The sequence below is a fragment of the Schistocerca cancellata genome, chromosome 8 (genome assembly GCF_023864275.1).
Source record: "Schistocerca cancellata isolate TAMUIC-IGC-003103 chromosome 8, iqSchCanc2.1, whole genome shotgun sequence".
NCBI classification, from domain to species: domain Eukaryota; kingdom Metazoa; phylum Arthropoda; class Insecta; order Orthoptera; family Acrididae; genus Schistocerca; species Schistocerca cancellata.
This window is the reverse complement of record NC_064633.1, coordinates 563053010-563071234: the sequence shown is the minus strand read 5'-3', so window position 1 is coordinate 563071234 and position 18225 is coordinate 563053010. Positions and strand designations below refer to the sequence as shown.

The window sequence follows — 18225 nt, the reverse complement described above, 5'->3', positions numbered from 1 at the left end:
AAATCAGTACCCAGAACAACCACCTCTGGCCGTAATAACGGCCTTGATACTCCTGGGCATTGAGTCAAACAGAGCTTGGATGGCGTGTACAGGTACAGCTGCCCTTGCAGCTTCAACTCGATACCAGAGTCCATCAAGACTAGTGACTGGCGTATTGCGACAAGCCAGTTGCTCGTCCACCATTGACCAGACGTTTTCAATTGGTGAGAGATCTGGAGAATGTGCTGGTCAGGGCAGCAGTCGAACATTTTCTGTATCCAGAAAGGCCCGTACAGGACCTGCAACATGCGGTCGTTCATTATCCTGCTAATATGTAGGGTTTCGCTGGGATCGAATGAAGGGTAGAGCCACGGGTCACAACACATCTGAAATGTAAAGTCCACTGTTCAAAGTGCCGTCAGTGCGAACAAGAGGCGACCGAGATGTGTAACCAATGGCACCCCATACCATCACACCGGGTGATACGCCAGTATGGTGATGACGAATACACGTTTCCAATGTGCGTTCACCGCGATGTCACCAAACACGGATGCGACCATCATGATGCCGTAAACAGAACCTGGATTCATCCGAAAAAACGACGTTTTGCCATTCGTGCACTCAGGTTCGTCGTTGAGTACACCATCGCAGGCGCTCCAGTCAGTGGTGCAGCGTCAAGGGTAACTGCAGCCATGATCTCCGAGCTGATAGTCCATGCTGCTGCAAACGTCGTCGAACTGTTCATGCAGGTGGTTATTGTCTGGCAAACGTCCCCATCTGTTGATTCTGGGATCGAGATTTGGTTGCACGATCTTTTACAGCCATGCGGATAACATGCCTGTCATCTCGACTGCTAGTGATACAAGGCCATTGGGACCCAGCACGGCGTTCCGTATTACCCTCCTGAACCCACCGATTCCATATTCTGCTAACAGTCATTGGATCTCGAGCAACAATGTCGCGATACGATAAACCGCAATCGTTATAAGCTACAATCGGACCTTTAACAAAGTCGAAAATGTGATTGTACGCATTTCTCATCCTTACACGAGGCATCACAACAACGTTTCAACAGGCAACGCCGGTCAACTGATGTTTGTGTATCAGAAATCGGTTGGAAACATCTCTCTTGTCAGCACGTTGTAGGTGTCGCCACTGGTACCAACCTTGTGTGATTGCTCTGAAAGGCTAATCATTCGCATATCACAGCATCGTCTTCCTGTCGGTTAAATTTCGCGTCTGTAGCACGTCATCTTCGTGGTGTAGCAACTTTAATGGCCAGTAGTGTATCAATCGATTATCTGTAACTGTATCCAGATGGTTTCATACTATAAGTCTCATGACACTGAGCATAGGGTGGGACGACACGCTTCCATCTACTGGGTGGCCTGCGGGACGTCTTACGTCTCGGACGGTGGGAATAGCAAGCTTGCGTCCCTGTGGCAACCGTTGGGGTTCTAGTCTACGTATTTTCTTCGTTTTTTCTATTACCTGTGTTACACTCTGTGACATTACGAATGCTATTTAGTAGTTCTTTCTAATGATCACAGAGGGCTCTTTCTCTACTTTATAGCCACTATCGGCTATTAATGTTTTAATAGCCTTTTAAATATTTTAAATATATTTGTGGATTGTAAACAACGTTTTATTATGTTTACATGTACAAGACAAATTTTTTGTATTACACACACGCCACCGGAAACTTTTTCATACACTGGTTTACTCAATTGATCTCGTGTGGAACGGTGGACGTTATTACACCCTCATAACCACGATACTACGTCAGCAGCAGCCTGCCTGTTGTATAGGTTTAAAATAACAATAAAGAAAAAAAATACGTCAGCAGTTGAGTTTTACCTTTTGGTACGTACATGTTCGCAACCAAAGATACACTCCTGGAAATGGAAAGAAGAACACATTGACACCGGTGTGTCAGACCCAGCATACTTGCTCCGGACACTGCGAGAGGGATGTACAAGCAATGATCACACGCACGGCACAGCGGACACACTAGGAACCGCGGTGTTGGCCGTCGAATGGCGCTAGCTGTGCAGCATTTGTGCACCGCCGCCGTCAGTGTCAGCCAGTTTGCCGTGGCATACGGAGCTCCATCGCAGTCTTTAACACTGGTAGCATGCCGCGACAGCGTGGACGTGAACCGTATGTGCAGTTGACGGACTTTGAGCGAGGGCGTATAGTGGGCATGCGGGAGGCCGGGTGGACGTACCGCCGAATTGCTCAACACGTGGGGCGTGATGTCTCCACAGTGCATCGATGTTGTCGCCAGTGGTCGGCGGAAGGTGCACGTGCCCGTCGACCTGGGACCGGACCGCAGCGACGCACAGATGCACGCCAAGACCGTAGGATCCTACGCAGTGCCGTAGGGGACCGCACCGCCACTTCCCAGCAAATTAGGGACACTGTTGCTCCTGGGGTATCGGCGAGGACCATTCGCAACCGTCTCCATAAAGCTGGGATACGGTCCCGCACACCGTTAGGCAGTCTTCCGCTCACGCCCCAACATCGTGCAGCCCGCCTCCAGTGGTGTCGCGACAGGCGTGAATGGAGGGACGAATGGAGACGTGTCGTCTTCAGCGATGAGAGTCGCTTCTGCCTTGGTGCCAATGATGGTCGTATGCGTGTTTGGCGCCGTGCAGGTGAGCGCCACAATCAGGACTGCATACGACCGAGGCACACAGGGCCAACACCCGGCATCATGGTGTGGGGAGCGATCTCCTACACTGGCCGTACACCACTGGTGATCGTCGACGGGACACTGAATAGTGCACGGTACATCCAAACCGTCATCGAACCCATCGTTCTACCATTCCTAGACCGGCAAGGGAACTTGCTGTTCCAACAGGACAATGCACGTCCGCATGTATCCCGTGCCACCCAACGTGCTCTAGAAGGTGTAAGTCAACTACCCTGGCCAGCAAGATCTCCGGATCTGTCCCCCATTGAGCATGTTTGGGACTGGATGAAGCGTCGTCTCACGCGGTCTGCACGTCCAGCACGAATGCTGGTCCAACTGAGGCGCCAGGTGGAAATGGCATGGCAAGCCGTTCCACAGGACTACGATCGTCTCCATGGGGGAATAGCAGCCTGCATTGCTGCGAAAGGTGGATATACACTGTACTAGTGCCGACATTGTGCATTCTCTGTTGCCTGTGTCTATGTGCCTGTGGTTCTGTCAGTGTGATCATGTGATGTATCTGACCCCAGGAATGTGTCAATAAAGTTTCCCCTTCCTGGGACAATGAATTCGCGGTGTTCTTATTTCAATTTCCAGGAGTGTATATTCATATTTTATGTTGTAACTATGCTGCTGTGTATCACGTTGTATATCGATTGGCGGCATCATACTTGGACCATTTTGTTGTTAGTGTAATGAAGATGGTCGTGTTTGACTCAAACCTGTTATCAGAATTAATTAACGTTAGTAGCGTTATGGATTGACTGTTTTCGTTATCCGACAGGAATTTTTGCAGTCAGTGAACGCTGCTCAGTCAGTTCCGTGTCGAACATTGCGAAGGGAATTTGCGTAAAATGGCCATTTGGAAGGTCTTTTTCAAAGCGCCACATACCGCAACATGTTTTAAATGTGTAAACAACGTAGACACGGCAGAATCCCACTGGAAGCGTAGAGAGTGGTCCGTCGAATCACGACTCTGATTGTTTTCTAGTGTTGCAATTCATAGTCAGAACCGACGGTGCAATGAGGCGCTCAGTCCACGCTGTGTGAAGGGCGTGTTGCATACCGGAGATAGTTCTGTGACGATTTGAGGATATTTTTCGTACAGTGACCTGGGTTCACTTATTCAAGTTATCGAAATAAGGAAACACGATGTTTACTTTCAAAATTCCGGTGGTCAGGTGTAACGCTCTATTCTACATCTTCATAGTGAGAGTGTACTGTTATCACTTGACAGCAGCTGCCTGCACTAAGTTGCATGCATACGGTCCTGGTTTGACGAACACACACGCAGCTTATTGTTCATCGGCAGACCCGCTAAATCAGCCAGTCCTTGAATCATAGAGAATAGCAGAACTATCAAGAACAGTGACTGAAACGTAACATTCAAAATCCCAGAACTTCAGTGAGGTTCTGGAAGATACCAACAGGGATGTTGGCCAATGGCAACCTCCGCTAGGTTTCTTGGTGGTCCAACCGATTCTCGACTGGATTTAAACCTGGGGAGTTTGGTGGCCAGAGGGGGAGGGTGAACTGATCCTGGTGCTCTTCGGAACCACGCACGTACAAGGCGAGCTCTGTGACACGGTGCATTGCCCTGCTGGTAGATACCGTCTTAGCGAGGAAGAGCGAACTGCATGTGGACGTGGAGGTGGTCCCCAAGGGTAGAAGCGTGTATTTGTTGATACATTGAGCCTTCCTGAATGATTAAATCACCCAGGGAATAACTCGAAAACGTTCCCCATACCAAACCGCTCCCTCGGTTGTTGCTGGGTGGTTTGCTTTCAGACGTATCACGCCATACAAACCAACGGCCATCTGCCATCTGAAAAGGCCATATCTCACCACTCGGTGGAAGTAGTTACGACAGCGATCAAATTGCAGCTGATAAACAGCAGTCAGCTTGGGTGCAGGAACCTGGCGCCGGCTGCGGGGGCCCATGTGCAGCAACGACCGGGCCGGTTGCTGAGGAGACGCTGCTGGTAGCCGCTTGGTTTATCTGAGTGGTCAGTTGCTCAACAATGGCATGTTTCCCGAACACAACTCCGTATCCATTGTTCACCCCTGTCATCTATGGCCCGTGGTACACCACAGTCGCCCCGGCGCTGGTTTGGATGGCTCCTTTTTGCCATCCACGGTATATACACTCCTGGAAATGGAAAAAAGAACACATTGACACCGGTGTGTCAGACCCACCATACTTGCTCCGGACACTGCGAGAGGGCTGTACAAGCAATGATCACACGCACGGCACAGCGGACACACAAGGAACCGCGGTGTTGGCCGTCGAATGGCGCTAGCTGCGCAGCATTTGTGCACCGCCGCCGTCAGTGTCAGCCAGTTTGCCGTGGCATACGGAGCTCCATCGCAGTCTTTAACACTGGTAGCATGCCGCGACAGCGTGGACGTGAACCGTATGTGCAGTTGACGGACTTTGAGCGAGGGCGTATAGTGGGCATGCGGGAGGCCGGGTGGACTTACCGCCGAATTGCTCAACACGTGGGGGTGAGGTCTCCACAGTACATCGATGTTGTCGCCAGTGGTCGGCGGAAGGTGCACGTGCCCGTCGACCTGGGACCGGACCGCAGCGACGCACGGATGCACGCCAAGACCGTAGGATCCTACGCAGTGCCGTAGGGGACCGCACCGCCACTTCCCAGCAAATTAGGGACACTGTTGCTCCTGGGGTATCGGCGAGGACCATTCGCAACCGTCTCCATGAAGCTGGGCTACGGTCCCGCACCCCGTTAGGCCGTCTTCCGCTCACGCCCCAACATCGTGCAGCCCGCCTCCAGTGGTGTCGCGACAGGCGTGAATGGAGGGACGAATGGAGACGTGTCGTCTTCAGCGATGAGAGTCGCTTCTGCCTTGGTGCCAATGATGGTCGTATGCGTGTTTGGCGCCGTGCAGGTGAGCGCCACAATCAAGACTGCATACGACCGAGGCACACAGGGCCAACACCCGGCATCATGGTGTGGGGAGCGATCTCCTACACTGGCCGTACACCACTGGTGATCGTCGAGGGGACACTGAATAGTGCACGGTACATCCAAACCGTCATCGAACCCATTGTTCTACCATTCCTAGACCGGCAAGGGAACTTGCTGTTCCAACAGGACAATGCACGTCCGCATGTATCCCGTGCCACCCAACGTGCTCTAGAAGGTGTAAGTCAACTACCCTGGCCAGCAATATCTCCGGATCTGTCCCCCATTGAGCATGTTTGGGACTGGATGAAGCGCCGTCTCACGCGGTCTGCACGTCCAGCACGAACGCTGGTCCAACTGAGGCGCCAGGTGGAAATGGCATGGCAAGCCGTTCCACAGGACTACATCCAGCATCTCTACGATCGTCTCCATGGGAGAGTAGCAGCCTGCATTTCTGCGAAAGGTGGATATACCTTGTACTAGTGCCGACATTGTGCATGCTCTGTTGCCTGTGTCTATGTGCCTGTGGTTCTGTCAGTGTGATCATGTGACGTATCTGACCCCAGGAATGTGTCAATAAAGTTTCCCCTTCCTGGGACAATGAATTCACGGTGTTCTTATTTCAATTTCCAGGAGTGTATTAATCACGGCGACACGCGATCAGTTTACGAACTTAGTTGTACCGGAAATACTTCCATCCTTGTCTCGGAAGAAAATGATCATATCTTTTAGGACCCCCCTCCCCCCCACACCCGCACCCCCATGAACCATGGACCTTGCCATTGGTGGGGAGGCTTGCGTGCCTCAGCAATATAGATAGCCGTACCGTAGGTGGAACTACAACGGAGCGGTATCTGTTTAGAGGCCAGACAAATGTGTGGTTCCTAAGGAGCGGCAGCAGGCTTTTCAGTCGTTGCAAGGGCCACAGTCTGGATGATTCACTGATCTGGCCTTGTAACATTAACCAAAACGGCCTTGCTGTGCTGGTACTACGAACCGCTGCATGCAAGCTAAACTACAGTCGTAATTTTTCCCGAAGGCATACATCTTTACTCTATGGTTTAATGATGATGGCATCTTCTTGGGTAAAATATTCCGGAGGTAAAATAGTCCCCCATTCGGATCTCCGGGCGGGGACTACTCAGGAGGACGTTGTTATCCGGAGAAAGAAAACTGGCGTTCTGCGGACCGGAGCGTGGAATGTCAGATCCCTGAATCGGGCAGGTAGGTTAGAAAATTTAGGAAGGGAAATGTATAGGTTAAAGTTAGAAATAGTGGAGTTCGGTGGCAGGAGGAACAAGACTTCCGGGCAGGTGACTCCAGGGTTATAAATACAAAATCAAATAGGGTTAATGCAGGAGTAGGTTTAATAATGAATAGGAAAATAGCAATGCGGTTAAGCTATTACAAACAGCATAGTGAACGCATTATTGAGGCACAGATAGATACGAGGTGCATGCCTACAACATTAGTTCAAGTTTATATGCCAACCAGCTCCGCAAACCGAAGAGATTGATGAAGTGTATGATGAAAGAAAGGAAATTATTCAGATAGTGAAGGGAGACGAAAATTCAAATGGCATGTGTGACTGAAGTTCGATAGTAGGTGAGTATGGAATGGGGGTAAGAAATGCATGAGGAAGCCGCCTCGTAGAATTTTGCACAGAGCATAACTTAATCATAGCTAACATTTGGTTCAAGAATCATAAAAGAAGGTTGTATACATGGAAGAACCCTGGAGATACTGGAAGGTCTCAGATACATTATGTTATGGTAAGACACAGATTCCGGAACCATGTTTTAAACTGTAAGCCTTTTCCAGGGGCAGATGTGGACTCTGACCACAATCTATTGGTTATGAACTGTAGATTAAAACTGAAGAAACTGAAAAAAGGTGGGAATTTGAGAAGATGGGACCTGGATAAACTGAAAGACCCAGAGGTTGTACAGAGTTTCAGGGAGAGCATAAGGAAACAATTGACAGGAATGGGAGAAAGAAATACAGTAGCAAAAAAATTGGTATCTCTGAGAAACGAAATAGTGAAGGTAGCATAGAATCAATTAGGTAACAAGACGAGGGCTAGTAGAAATACTAGTGTAACAGAAGAGATATTGAGTTTATTTTATGAAAGGAGAAAATATAAAAATGCAATAAATGAAGCAGGCAAAAAGGAATAGAAACGTCTAAGAAATGAGATCGTCAGAAAGTGCAAAATGGCTGAGCAGGGATGGCTAGAGGACAAATGTAAGGATGTAGAGGTGCGTATCACTAGCGGTAAGATAGATACTGCCTACAGGAAAATTAAAGACACCTTTGGAGAAAAGAGAACCACTTACATGAATATCAGGAGCTCAAATGGAAACCCAGTTCTAAGCAAAGAAAAGAAAGCAGAAAGGTGGAAGTATATAGGATCTATACAAGGGCGATGTTCTTGAGGACAATGTTATTGAAATGGAAGAGAATGTAGCTGAAGATGAAATAGGAGATATGATACTGCGTGAAGAGTTTGAAAGAGCACGGAAAGACCTGAGTCGAAACAAGGCCCCGGGAGTAGACAACATTCCATTAGAATTACTGACAGTCTTGGAAAAGCCAGGCCTAACAAAACTCTACCATCTAGTGAGGAAGATGTATGACACAGGCGAAATACTCTCAGACTTCAAGAAGAATAAAATAATACCAATCCCAAATAAAGTAGGTGGTGACAGGAAATGTAAAAATTACCGATTTATCTGTTTAATAAGCTACGGTTGCAAAATACTAAGACGAATTCTTTACAGACGAATGGACAAACTGGTAGAGGCCGACCTCGGGGAAGATCAGTTTGGATTCTGTAGAAATGACGCAACACGTGAGGCAATACTGATCCTATGACTTGCCTTAAAAAATAGATTAACGAAAGGCAAACCGTTTCTAGCATTTCTAAACTTAGAGAAAGCTTTTGACAATGTTGACTGGAATACGCTCTTTCAAATTCTGAAGGTGGCAGGGGTAAAATTTATGGAGCAGAAGGCCATTTACAATTTGTACAGAAACCAGATGGCAGTTATAAGAGTCGAGGGACATGAAAGGGAAGCAGTGGATGAGAAGGGAGTGAGACAGGGCTGTAGCCTCTCCCCGGTTCTATTCAATCTGTATATTGAGCAAGCAGTAAAGGAAACGAAAGAAAACTTCCGAATAGGAATTAAAATCCATGGAGAAGAAATAAAAATTTTGAGGTTCGCCGATGACATTCGGAATGGACAATGTCTTAAAAGGAGGATATAAGATGAACATCAACAGAAGAAAAACGAGGATAATCGAAAATAGGGTGACGCTGCGGGAATTAGATTAGGAAATGAGAGGCTTAACGAATTAAATGAGTTTTGCTATTTGGGGAGCAAAATAACTGTCGAAGTAGAGAGGATATAAAATGTAGACTGTCAATGGCAAGGAAGGGGAGAGAAGTCCACGTTTTTTTCGAAGAGCGCTGTTGAGAAAAATTTAGAGAACCTGCTTTTCAGGCTGACTGCAGAACGATTCTATTGTCGCCATCGTACATTTCGCGTATGGACCACGAAGATAATAGAGTTTAGGGCTCATACGGAGGCATGTAGACAGTTCTTTCTCCCTTGCTCCATTTGCGAGTGGAACAGGGGAGGAGTACTGTTTGTACTAAAATACAAATTTACAGTCAACTTAGTAATGGAAGTAAATTTCGTAAGAATCAGCAATAAGAATTCTCTTGAAGCTAAATTAGCAAAAAATGAAATTCAAAATGTTGAACAAGACATCGTACCTGATTTCGTGGACACCGGCGGCAACTCAATCAAGAAATACAAATTAATACACAGTACGCTACTACATACTAATCACAAGTACGAAGCTGAGCTATGTCCGACGGCGACAGTCAACGCCTTAAAGTTCTTTACTACAAAAATTAGACTTGTACAATCACAGTAAACGTGGACGTATGGTTCTATGACTGCAACAAGTGTCGCCGTCGGCTTACCTCTTGCCTGGAGATGTAGATGGGTTTGTTGAGGATGATCCAGACGGTGGTCTCCCAGCAGCCGGGGTGGGTCGTCGAGCCCTCGTACGTCATGTAGTGGTCCGTGTCGGGCAGCAGGTGGTGGAGCGACAGGTGCTTGATGGGCGTCATCTGCCCTGTGCAGAGCAAGCGACAGTGGCGTCACCACGGCCGAAAAGCTACACGAGTACATAAGTTTATAATCTCTGTATTCTGGGAATACTTATCAGTGAGAGCCTCTTTAGTTCCTCTCTATTGCCGCCGCCGTTGGAAGATTCAAAATATTGTGGTTACGATTGCCTCAACAAACCACCTGTTCTTCCTTACGCCACTTGTTTTCATACTTCATCTGTTCACTAATTTCTCATAACTTATTGCGGCACCTGTGTTTCTATTTCTGTTGATACTCTTTTGTTTTCCACTATCTATTTCTCTTTTCACCAAGCCTTGAGGTGCATGCATACATTTCCACGCTTCGTCCTTCACCTCGATACATGATACGTAAGGGCTCCTCAAAATGAAAACTAATCTTATTTGATCTTATAAAAATTTTACATACGATATCTTTTTATTTTGTGGGTGTGGTGTCACCGCCAGACACCACACTTGCTGCTAGGTGGTAGCCTTTAAATCGGCCGCGGTCCGCTAGTATACGTCGGACCCGCGTGTCGCCACTGTCAGTGATTGCAGACCGAGCGCCGCCACACGGCTGGTCTAGAGACACTTCCTAGCACTCGCTCCAGTTGTACAGCCGACTTAGCTAGCGATGGTTCACTGACGAAATACGCTCTCATTTGCCGAGACGATAGTTAGCATAGCCTTCAGCTACGTCATTTGCTACGACTTAGCAAGGCGCCATTACCAGTTTATATTGAGATTATATAATGTATCAACAAGAACGATGTACACCAATTATGGATTAAAGTTAAGTATTACATCAACTTCGTACTTTATTTATTAGACTCAACTCCTTTAATTGTTCCAGACCTCACGCCAGTCTGCGTGAGCTTAAACGCGTGCGTTTCGGCATCCTCGCATAGTGACTTGGCTGTCTTGCCAAGTCAAAACAGTGGGAACACCAATGTGTGTCATGTTTGCGGCAAATACTCTGCAGAATCAAAGAATAGGTCTTTTCTGTTTCAACTTTTCGTTGGTAGAGGACAGCAACATTATTTCCATTTCTTAAAGCGTTTATTATCGGTTCTGTTAACAGTTGCAGTATGTGTTAGGTGACCAGTTACGAACATTACAGGTTCATTTTCAAGTCTGAACTACTCAGGGCCGGCCGCGGTGGCCGTGCGGCTCTAGGCACGTCAGTCCGGAACCGCGTGACTGCTACGGTCGCAGGTTCGAATCCTGCCTCGGGCATGGATGTGTGTGATGTCCTTAGGTTAGTTAGGTTTAATTGGTTCTAAGTTCTAGGGGACTGATGACCTCAGATGTTGAGTCCCATAGTGCTCAGAGCCATTTTGAACTACTCTGGCTGAACTGACAGTGCCTGATCTTAACAATAAACATTGAGTGGCAACACATGCTCTATCCTGCAAACATTTATAGAGCATGTTGCCACTCAGTGTTTATTGTTAAGATCAGGCACTGCCGGTGCAGCCTCAGTAGTTCAGGTTTAGAAAAGAACCTGTGATGTTCGTAACGCCTAGAACCTTAATAAATGCTTTAAGGAAACAAGTTTACTGTAACTAGTCACTAATAATTTATTTCCGCCACAGTTTGTTAACATTGTTGAGAATAAAGATGGCGCCATGAATCTTAATAAGTTCAAACAACATACAGCGTAACAGACCACTCTTTCGAGGCAAGTTTCAAAGTGTTTTGGAGATCTTTGACGCGTAAATGCAATAAGGTGTGATTGTAAGTGTTATTTTGTGAGGCTTCGTCCCCGCCGTAGCCCTCAGTGGTTCACAATCCCACAGCAGGCTACAGCAGTCCACTCACCCCACTGCCGCCCCACACCGAACCGAGAGCTACTGTGCGGGTCGCCGCGGGGGGTAGCAGGGCGGTCTCAGGCCACTTGTCACGGTCTGCGCGGCTCCACCCGTCGCACGTTCGAATCCTCCCTCGGGAATGGGTGTGTGTGTCGTCCTTAGCGTAAGTTAGTTTAAGTAATGTGTAAGCTTAGGGACCGATGACCTCAGCAGTTTGGTCCCATAAGATATTACCACAAATTTCCAAATTTATTGTGCGTTTCTGCTCCAGTGGACCCCCCCCCCCCCGCCCCCCACCCAGGCACCCCACGCCCCGCCGCCCCCGCCACCCCGCCCCACGCCCCCCCGTGGGAACGTCTGACACCACACCAGTGTACCCCCTATGTTTGCGTGGTAGACAAATTATGGTGTATGTGTACGTGGAGAAAGTGTTTCCGCGGCAATTGCCGACATAGTGCAACTGAGGCGGAGTAAGGGGAACCAGTCCGCATTCACCGAGGCAGAGGAAAACCGCCTTAAAAACTATCCAAAGACTGGCCGGCACAACGGATCATCAAACTAATCCGCCGGGCAGATTCGTGCCGGGGACCGGCCCGCCTTCCCGTTAGATCACATAGGCGAACCTCAAAGTTTTTACTTCTTCTCCATGAATTTTAATCACTACTCCGAATTTTTCTTTTGTTTCCTTTACTGCTTGCTCAATATAAAGATTGAATAACATCGGGGAGAGGCTACAACACAGTCTTACTCCTTTCCCAACCACTGCTTCCCTTTCATGCCCCTCGACTCTTATAACTGCCATCTGGTTTCTGTACAAATTGTAAATAGCCTTTCGCTCCCTGTATTTTACCCCTGCCACCTTCAGAATTTGAAAGAGAGTATTCCAGTTAACATTGTCAAAAGCTTTCTCTAAGTCTACAAATGCTAGAAACGTAGGTTTGCCTTTTCTTAATCTTTCTTCTAAGAAAAGTCGTAAGGTCAGTATTGCCTCTCGTGTTCCAACATTTCTACGGAATCCAAACTGATCTTCCCCGAGGTCGGCTTCTACCAATTTTTCCATTCGTCTGTAAAGAATTCGTGTTAGTATTTTGCAGCTGTGACTTATTAAACTGATAGTTCGGTAATTTTCACATCTGTCAACACCTGCTTTAACTATGAGGAGTATTAAGCCCGCCCGGCAAGCCCGCGCCGGTTTAACGCACTGCCCCCCCAGCGGGAAGGAGTGCCGGTCCCCGACACGAACCCGCCCACCTGACTAGTGTCGAGATCTGATGGTTTTTAAGGCGATTTTCCTCTGCCTCGGCGAATGTGAGCTGGTAGCCCTTATTCTGCCCCAGTTACACTTCCTCCACGTTCGCGTACTCCATAATTACTTTACCACGCAAACATTGGGGCTACACTCATTTGGAATGATACATTACCGGAGGGGAGGGGAAGGGGGGAGCACTGGGGGCCGAACCGCACAATAAACCTACATGGTGTTTCAAAAATGAAAGGTATATTTGAAACGGCAATAAAAACTAAGCGAGCAGCGATAGAAATACACCGTTTGTTGCAATATGCTTGGGACAACAGTACATTTTCAGGCCGACAAACTTTCGAAATCACAGTAGTTACAATTTTCAACAACAGATGGCGCTGCGGTCTGGGAAACTCTACAGTACGATATTTTCCACATATCCATCATGCGTAGCAATAATATGGCGTAGTCTCTGAATGAAATTACCCGAAACCTTTGACAACGTGTCTGGCGGAATGGCTTCACATGCAGATGAGATGTACTGCTTCAGCTGTTCACTTGTTTCTGGATTCTGGCGGTACACCTGGTCTTTCAAGTGTCCCCACAGAAAGAAGTCACAGGGGTTCATGTCTGGCGAATAGGGAGGCCAATCCACGCCGCCTCCTGTATGTTTCGGATAGCCCAAAGCAATCACACGACCATCGAAATATTCATTCAGGAAATTAAAGACGTCGGCCGTGCGATGTGGCCGGGCACCATCTTGCATAAACCACGAAGTGTTCGCAGTGTCGTCTAAGGCAGTTTGTACCGCCACAAATTCACGAAGAATGTCCAGATAGCGTGATGCAGTAATCATTTCGGATCTGAAAAATGGGCCAATGATTCCTTTGGAAGAAATAGCGGCCCAGACCAGTACTTTTTGAGGATGCAGGGACGATGGGACTGCAACATGGGGCTTTTCGGTTCCCCATATGCGCCAGTTCTGTTTATTGACGAAGCCGTCCAGGTAAAAATAAGCTTCGTCAGTAAACCAAATGCTGCCCACATGCATATCGCCGTCATCAATCCTGTGCACTATATCGTTAGCGAATGTCTCTCGTGCAGCAATGGTAGCGGCGCTGAGGGTTTGCCGCGTTTGAATGTTGTATGGATAGAGGCGTAAACTCTGGCGCATGAGACGATACGTGGACGTTGGCGTCATTTGGACAGCAGCTGCAATACGGCGAACGGAAACCCGAGGCCGCTGTTGGATCACCTGCTGCACTAGCTGCGCATTGCCCTCTGTGGTTGCCGTACGCGGTCGCCCTATCTTTCCAGCACGTTCATCCGTCACGTTCTGTTGAAATTTTTCAAACAGATCCTTTATTGTATCGCTTTTCGGTCCTTTGGTTACATTAAACCTCCGTTGAAAACTTCGTCTTGTTGCAACAACACTGTGTTCTAGGCGGTGGAATTCCAACACCAGAAAAATCCTCTGTTCTAAGGAATAATCCATGTTGTCTACAGCACACTTGCACGTTGTGAACAGCACACGCTTACAGCAGAAAGACGACGTACAGAATGGCGCACCCACAGACTGCGTTGTCTTCTATATCTTTCACATCACTTGCAGCGCCATCTGTTGTTGAAAATTGTAACTACCGTAATTTCGAAAGTTTGTCCGCCTGAAAATGTACTGCTGTCCCAAGCATATTGCACCAAACGGTGTATTTCTATCGCTGCTCGTTTAGTTTTTATTGCCGTTTCAAATATACCGGTCATTTTTGAAACACCCTGTAGGTTCGGTGTGGGGCGGCGGTGGTATAGGTGGACCGCTGTAGCCTGTCGTGGGGTTTTGAACTACTGATGGCTACGGCGGGGACGAAGCCTCTCCATCTTTTCTAGGGCCCCAATTCAATACATACATACATAATGAGTGTTAATGTTTATAAGAATTCCTTTTTAAGTGCGAAAGGAAATACCTGTTTATATTTCTGTAGTGAGTGAAGCGATGCTGCCACCTTCTTACAGACTGCAGTTGTGTGTTCAGTTCAGTCCACATAATGGTCCGCAATCGTCCCAAAGTTATTCGCAAGTTATTCTGTGCCGTTTACGATTAATGATGGAAGAGATTCTCTGAACTGAAGGATGATAAGTCTTCTGTGAGCGACAAGGACTGATTACGTTTTCGGTGGGTTAAGTTTCAAACGTACCTACTGTCACACTGATAGGGTAAGTAAATCGCCATTTACATGCTGGATATCTCTGCACAGATTTATTGGACTTGCAATTAGATTTAACTGAATGTCGTCAGCGTATATGTGATATATGTAATGGGAGGGAATAATTGACACATAATGAACATATAATGAGAAGAGTAACGGCCCAATAGTCATCCTTGTGAGACCGTTGATCCTACATTCCTCCATTGTGACCTTTTTGTTCAAATGGTTACACACTGTGGGCAAGATGTAAGGTATGAGTGGAACCAGTATAAAGCACATAAAGAAAAAAATTTTACTTATAATATTAGCAAGTAGAATGCCAAAGAGGAAAGCCGTACTAAAATCCAAAAATCACACAGTAGTCACTTGTGGTTTATCTATATATGTTTCTTGCAGTTATTAGATTCTTCACTTCCGTCAGTCTTTACACAGTGTGATGCTGTATGTAACATAACGTGACAGGAAAAGGAGCCTACCGTAAATGACGCTTTTCAGCTTTCACTTTCATTTTTATTACAGATTTATGTTTTCGTACATCTTTTTGTCAAAGACCTCCAAAAAACCATGAGCCATACACCAAAATAGTGTTTTGGTTTTTCTAGATGGTGCCAGAAGTTATACCGAAGTCGTAACACAAGGAATACGTGCAATATTAATCGAAATAAATCAACTTGATGGTGGATGCGTAGACCACAAAACACGTCGTGGTAAAATAAATGAATTGTGACTGGTAACGGTAAACTTTCTGTTTCATTCCAATCAGTACCAGTGACGATAAAGTCTAACTAAAAATTTTCCTAGGCGTTACTACAGTTCCTTTGTCAAGTGTTAGCATTTATCCTTCCTTTTCCCGTCTCCCATTAAGAGTATGACACAAGGTAAACATCTGTTGCGAAAGCACTGCTTACTTTCGAGTCTCCCATTTTCTTCCTCCTACCTGTGATCACACGACTTCTGCCCTCAGACAGAGATGCGGAAGATGAAAAAGACGAGGGAAAAGAAAATAAAGCAGTTGGCGCTCAACCCTTCTTTGGCCCCGGGGCGGCAACGTGACCTAGCCTCGCACCCTGTTAGCTTTCAGGAAAAGCGACGTCAGCGCTGCGCAGAGTTCTGGGAGGGGCCAGGGTGTCCTAGCTCCGACGTGCGCCAGAACGTATGTCGTACCTTGCTTTATCCCACCTCCATCACTATCCCCCACTTCTCTCTCCCTCTCTCTCTCTCTCTCTCTCTCTCCCTCTCATGTACACACAAAACACCCACACCAGTGACAGAAGAGGATTACCGCCGCCGCAGCCGCCTCTCGCGGCTATGAATAGCGGACGGCTGTCCATTCAGTATCAGCTGGTCTGGCGTGGCGAGGGGTGGCGCTTTGGCCCGCCTCCGCTCTGCTCACAATTACCGGTCGCATCATCCGTCTTGAGGAGTGGGGCAGTCAGAGCCGGCCTGCGCCGCACTACTTGAACACATCCATTCGCCGTGAAATACGAGCCGCGCCGCCTGACACCGGGACATTTCCCGCGCGACAATGAGAAATACCACCGCGAGATGTATGGAACGGCGAGGCCGGCTGGAGGGGGCTGCGGGAATGGAGGCAGCGGCAGGGGACACTTAGCGGGGTAAGGGGTCCCGGAAACCCTGCGCTGGAAGCTGCGGCGTCTCTCCGCCACGGAACTCGGTGGAGCCTTTCACCGGTCCTGACAGATCGGTGCAATCACAACCATTACCACTACTGCGTCAGCAGAAGGCGCAGGTATCGTGTTTTGAAATCGACGACATACCATCAGATAGGCAATTTCAGGCACAGAAAATATGAACTATTCGCCATTACCATAGTATCTTTAAACACTAGTGCAACAGCTTGGGTTGCGAAATGAAAGCCCTCCAGTGGAGAGAAATTTTCCGCAGCTCAAGCAGTGAATTTTCGCTAACGGTGTTTAGTTTCGTAAGACTGTTCAGTTTCTAGGACCCTGTCAGCGTTTGTGGTTGTTGTGGCCTTCAGTTCGCAGTTTGTTCTCTTCTTGCTACGCTAAATTGTGTAAGCCTATTAATCCCTAAATAACTACTGATTTGCACATACGAGGTGCGGCTAGAAAAAAACCGGACTGATGCTGGAAAAAACATTTATTTACAATTATTTACAATTTCATGTTATGTCCTTCAATGTACTCTCCTCCTCGGTCGCTACACCGCTCCATACGAATTTTCCAGTGTTCATAGCAATGCTGCAGATCATTTTCGGTAAGTCCATACATTACTTCCGTCGCTTTTTCTTTTACTGCTTCAACAGTCTCAAATCTAGTTCCTTTCAAAGCTGACGTGACTTTAGGGAAAAGAAAAAAGTCACAGGGGGCCAAATCAGGTGAGTAGGGTGGATGATCTAAGATGGGAATGTTGTGTTTTGCCAAAAACGTCTTCACTGACAACGCACTGTGAGCTGGGACATTGTCTTGGTGAAGGATCCATGACTTTTTTCTCCACAAATCGTTCCGTTTTCTCCGTACTCGCTCACGTAGGGTAGCTAGGACGCTAATGTAGTAATGCTGATTCACTGTTTGTCCCTCTGGTACCCAATCAATGTGCACAATCCCTTTGATGTCAAAAAAAAAAAAAAAACAATCATCTTTGCCTTGGAGAACCAGGAGTTTTCCAATGCATCGATTGGCGTTTAGTTTCGGGATCGTAAGTAAAAAACCACGATTCATCGCAAGTAATAACATTTTGTAAGAAGGTGGGATCACTTTCAATGTTTTCCAGGATGTCAGAACAAATCATTCTTCGACGTTCCTTCTGTTCTATTGTGAGACACTTTGGAACCATTTTTGAACACACTTTGTTCATGTTGAAACTTTCATGAATAATCTGCCTAACACTTTCCTTGTCAACTCCTGTTAACTCAGACACTGCTCTGATTATTAAACGGCGATCTTGTCGAACAAGTTTACCGATTTTTTCAATGTTTGCATCAGTTTTTGCTGACAATGGTCTGCCAGCGCGAGTGTCATCACTGGTGTCTTCGCGGCAATCTTTAAATCGTTTACACCACTCAAACACTTGTGTTCGCGCGCCGTACACTTATTGTAACATTACAAACGTTTCACTTGCAGATTTTCCTAGTTTGAAACAAAATTTGATGTTAACACGCTGTTCTTTCTGTACACTCAACATTTTCCGACGCACAGACAAAACGTCAACTACTTAAAAAAGACGCCACGGGCAGACTGAGTGCAG

The 18225-nt window shown here is 47.2% G+C and overlaps 1 protein-coding gene across 1 annotated transcript in view; it reads right to left on the bottom strand.

Moving 5' to 3' along the window:
- LOC126094755 (carbonic anhydrase-related protein 10-like) overlaps positions 1-18225 on the bottom strand; it is a 409556-nt gene that overhangs the window by 56565 nt on the left and 334766 nt on the right. The window contains exon 7 of the mRNA XM_049909306.1: positions 9593-9747. Coding sequence (XP_049765263.1) covers positions 9593-9747 — 155 coding nt within the window. The remainder of the gene's footprint in view (positions 1-9592; positions 9748-18225) is intronic.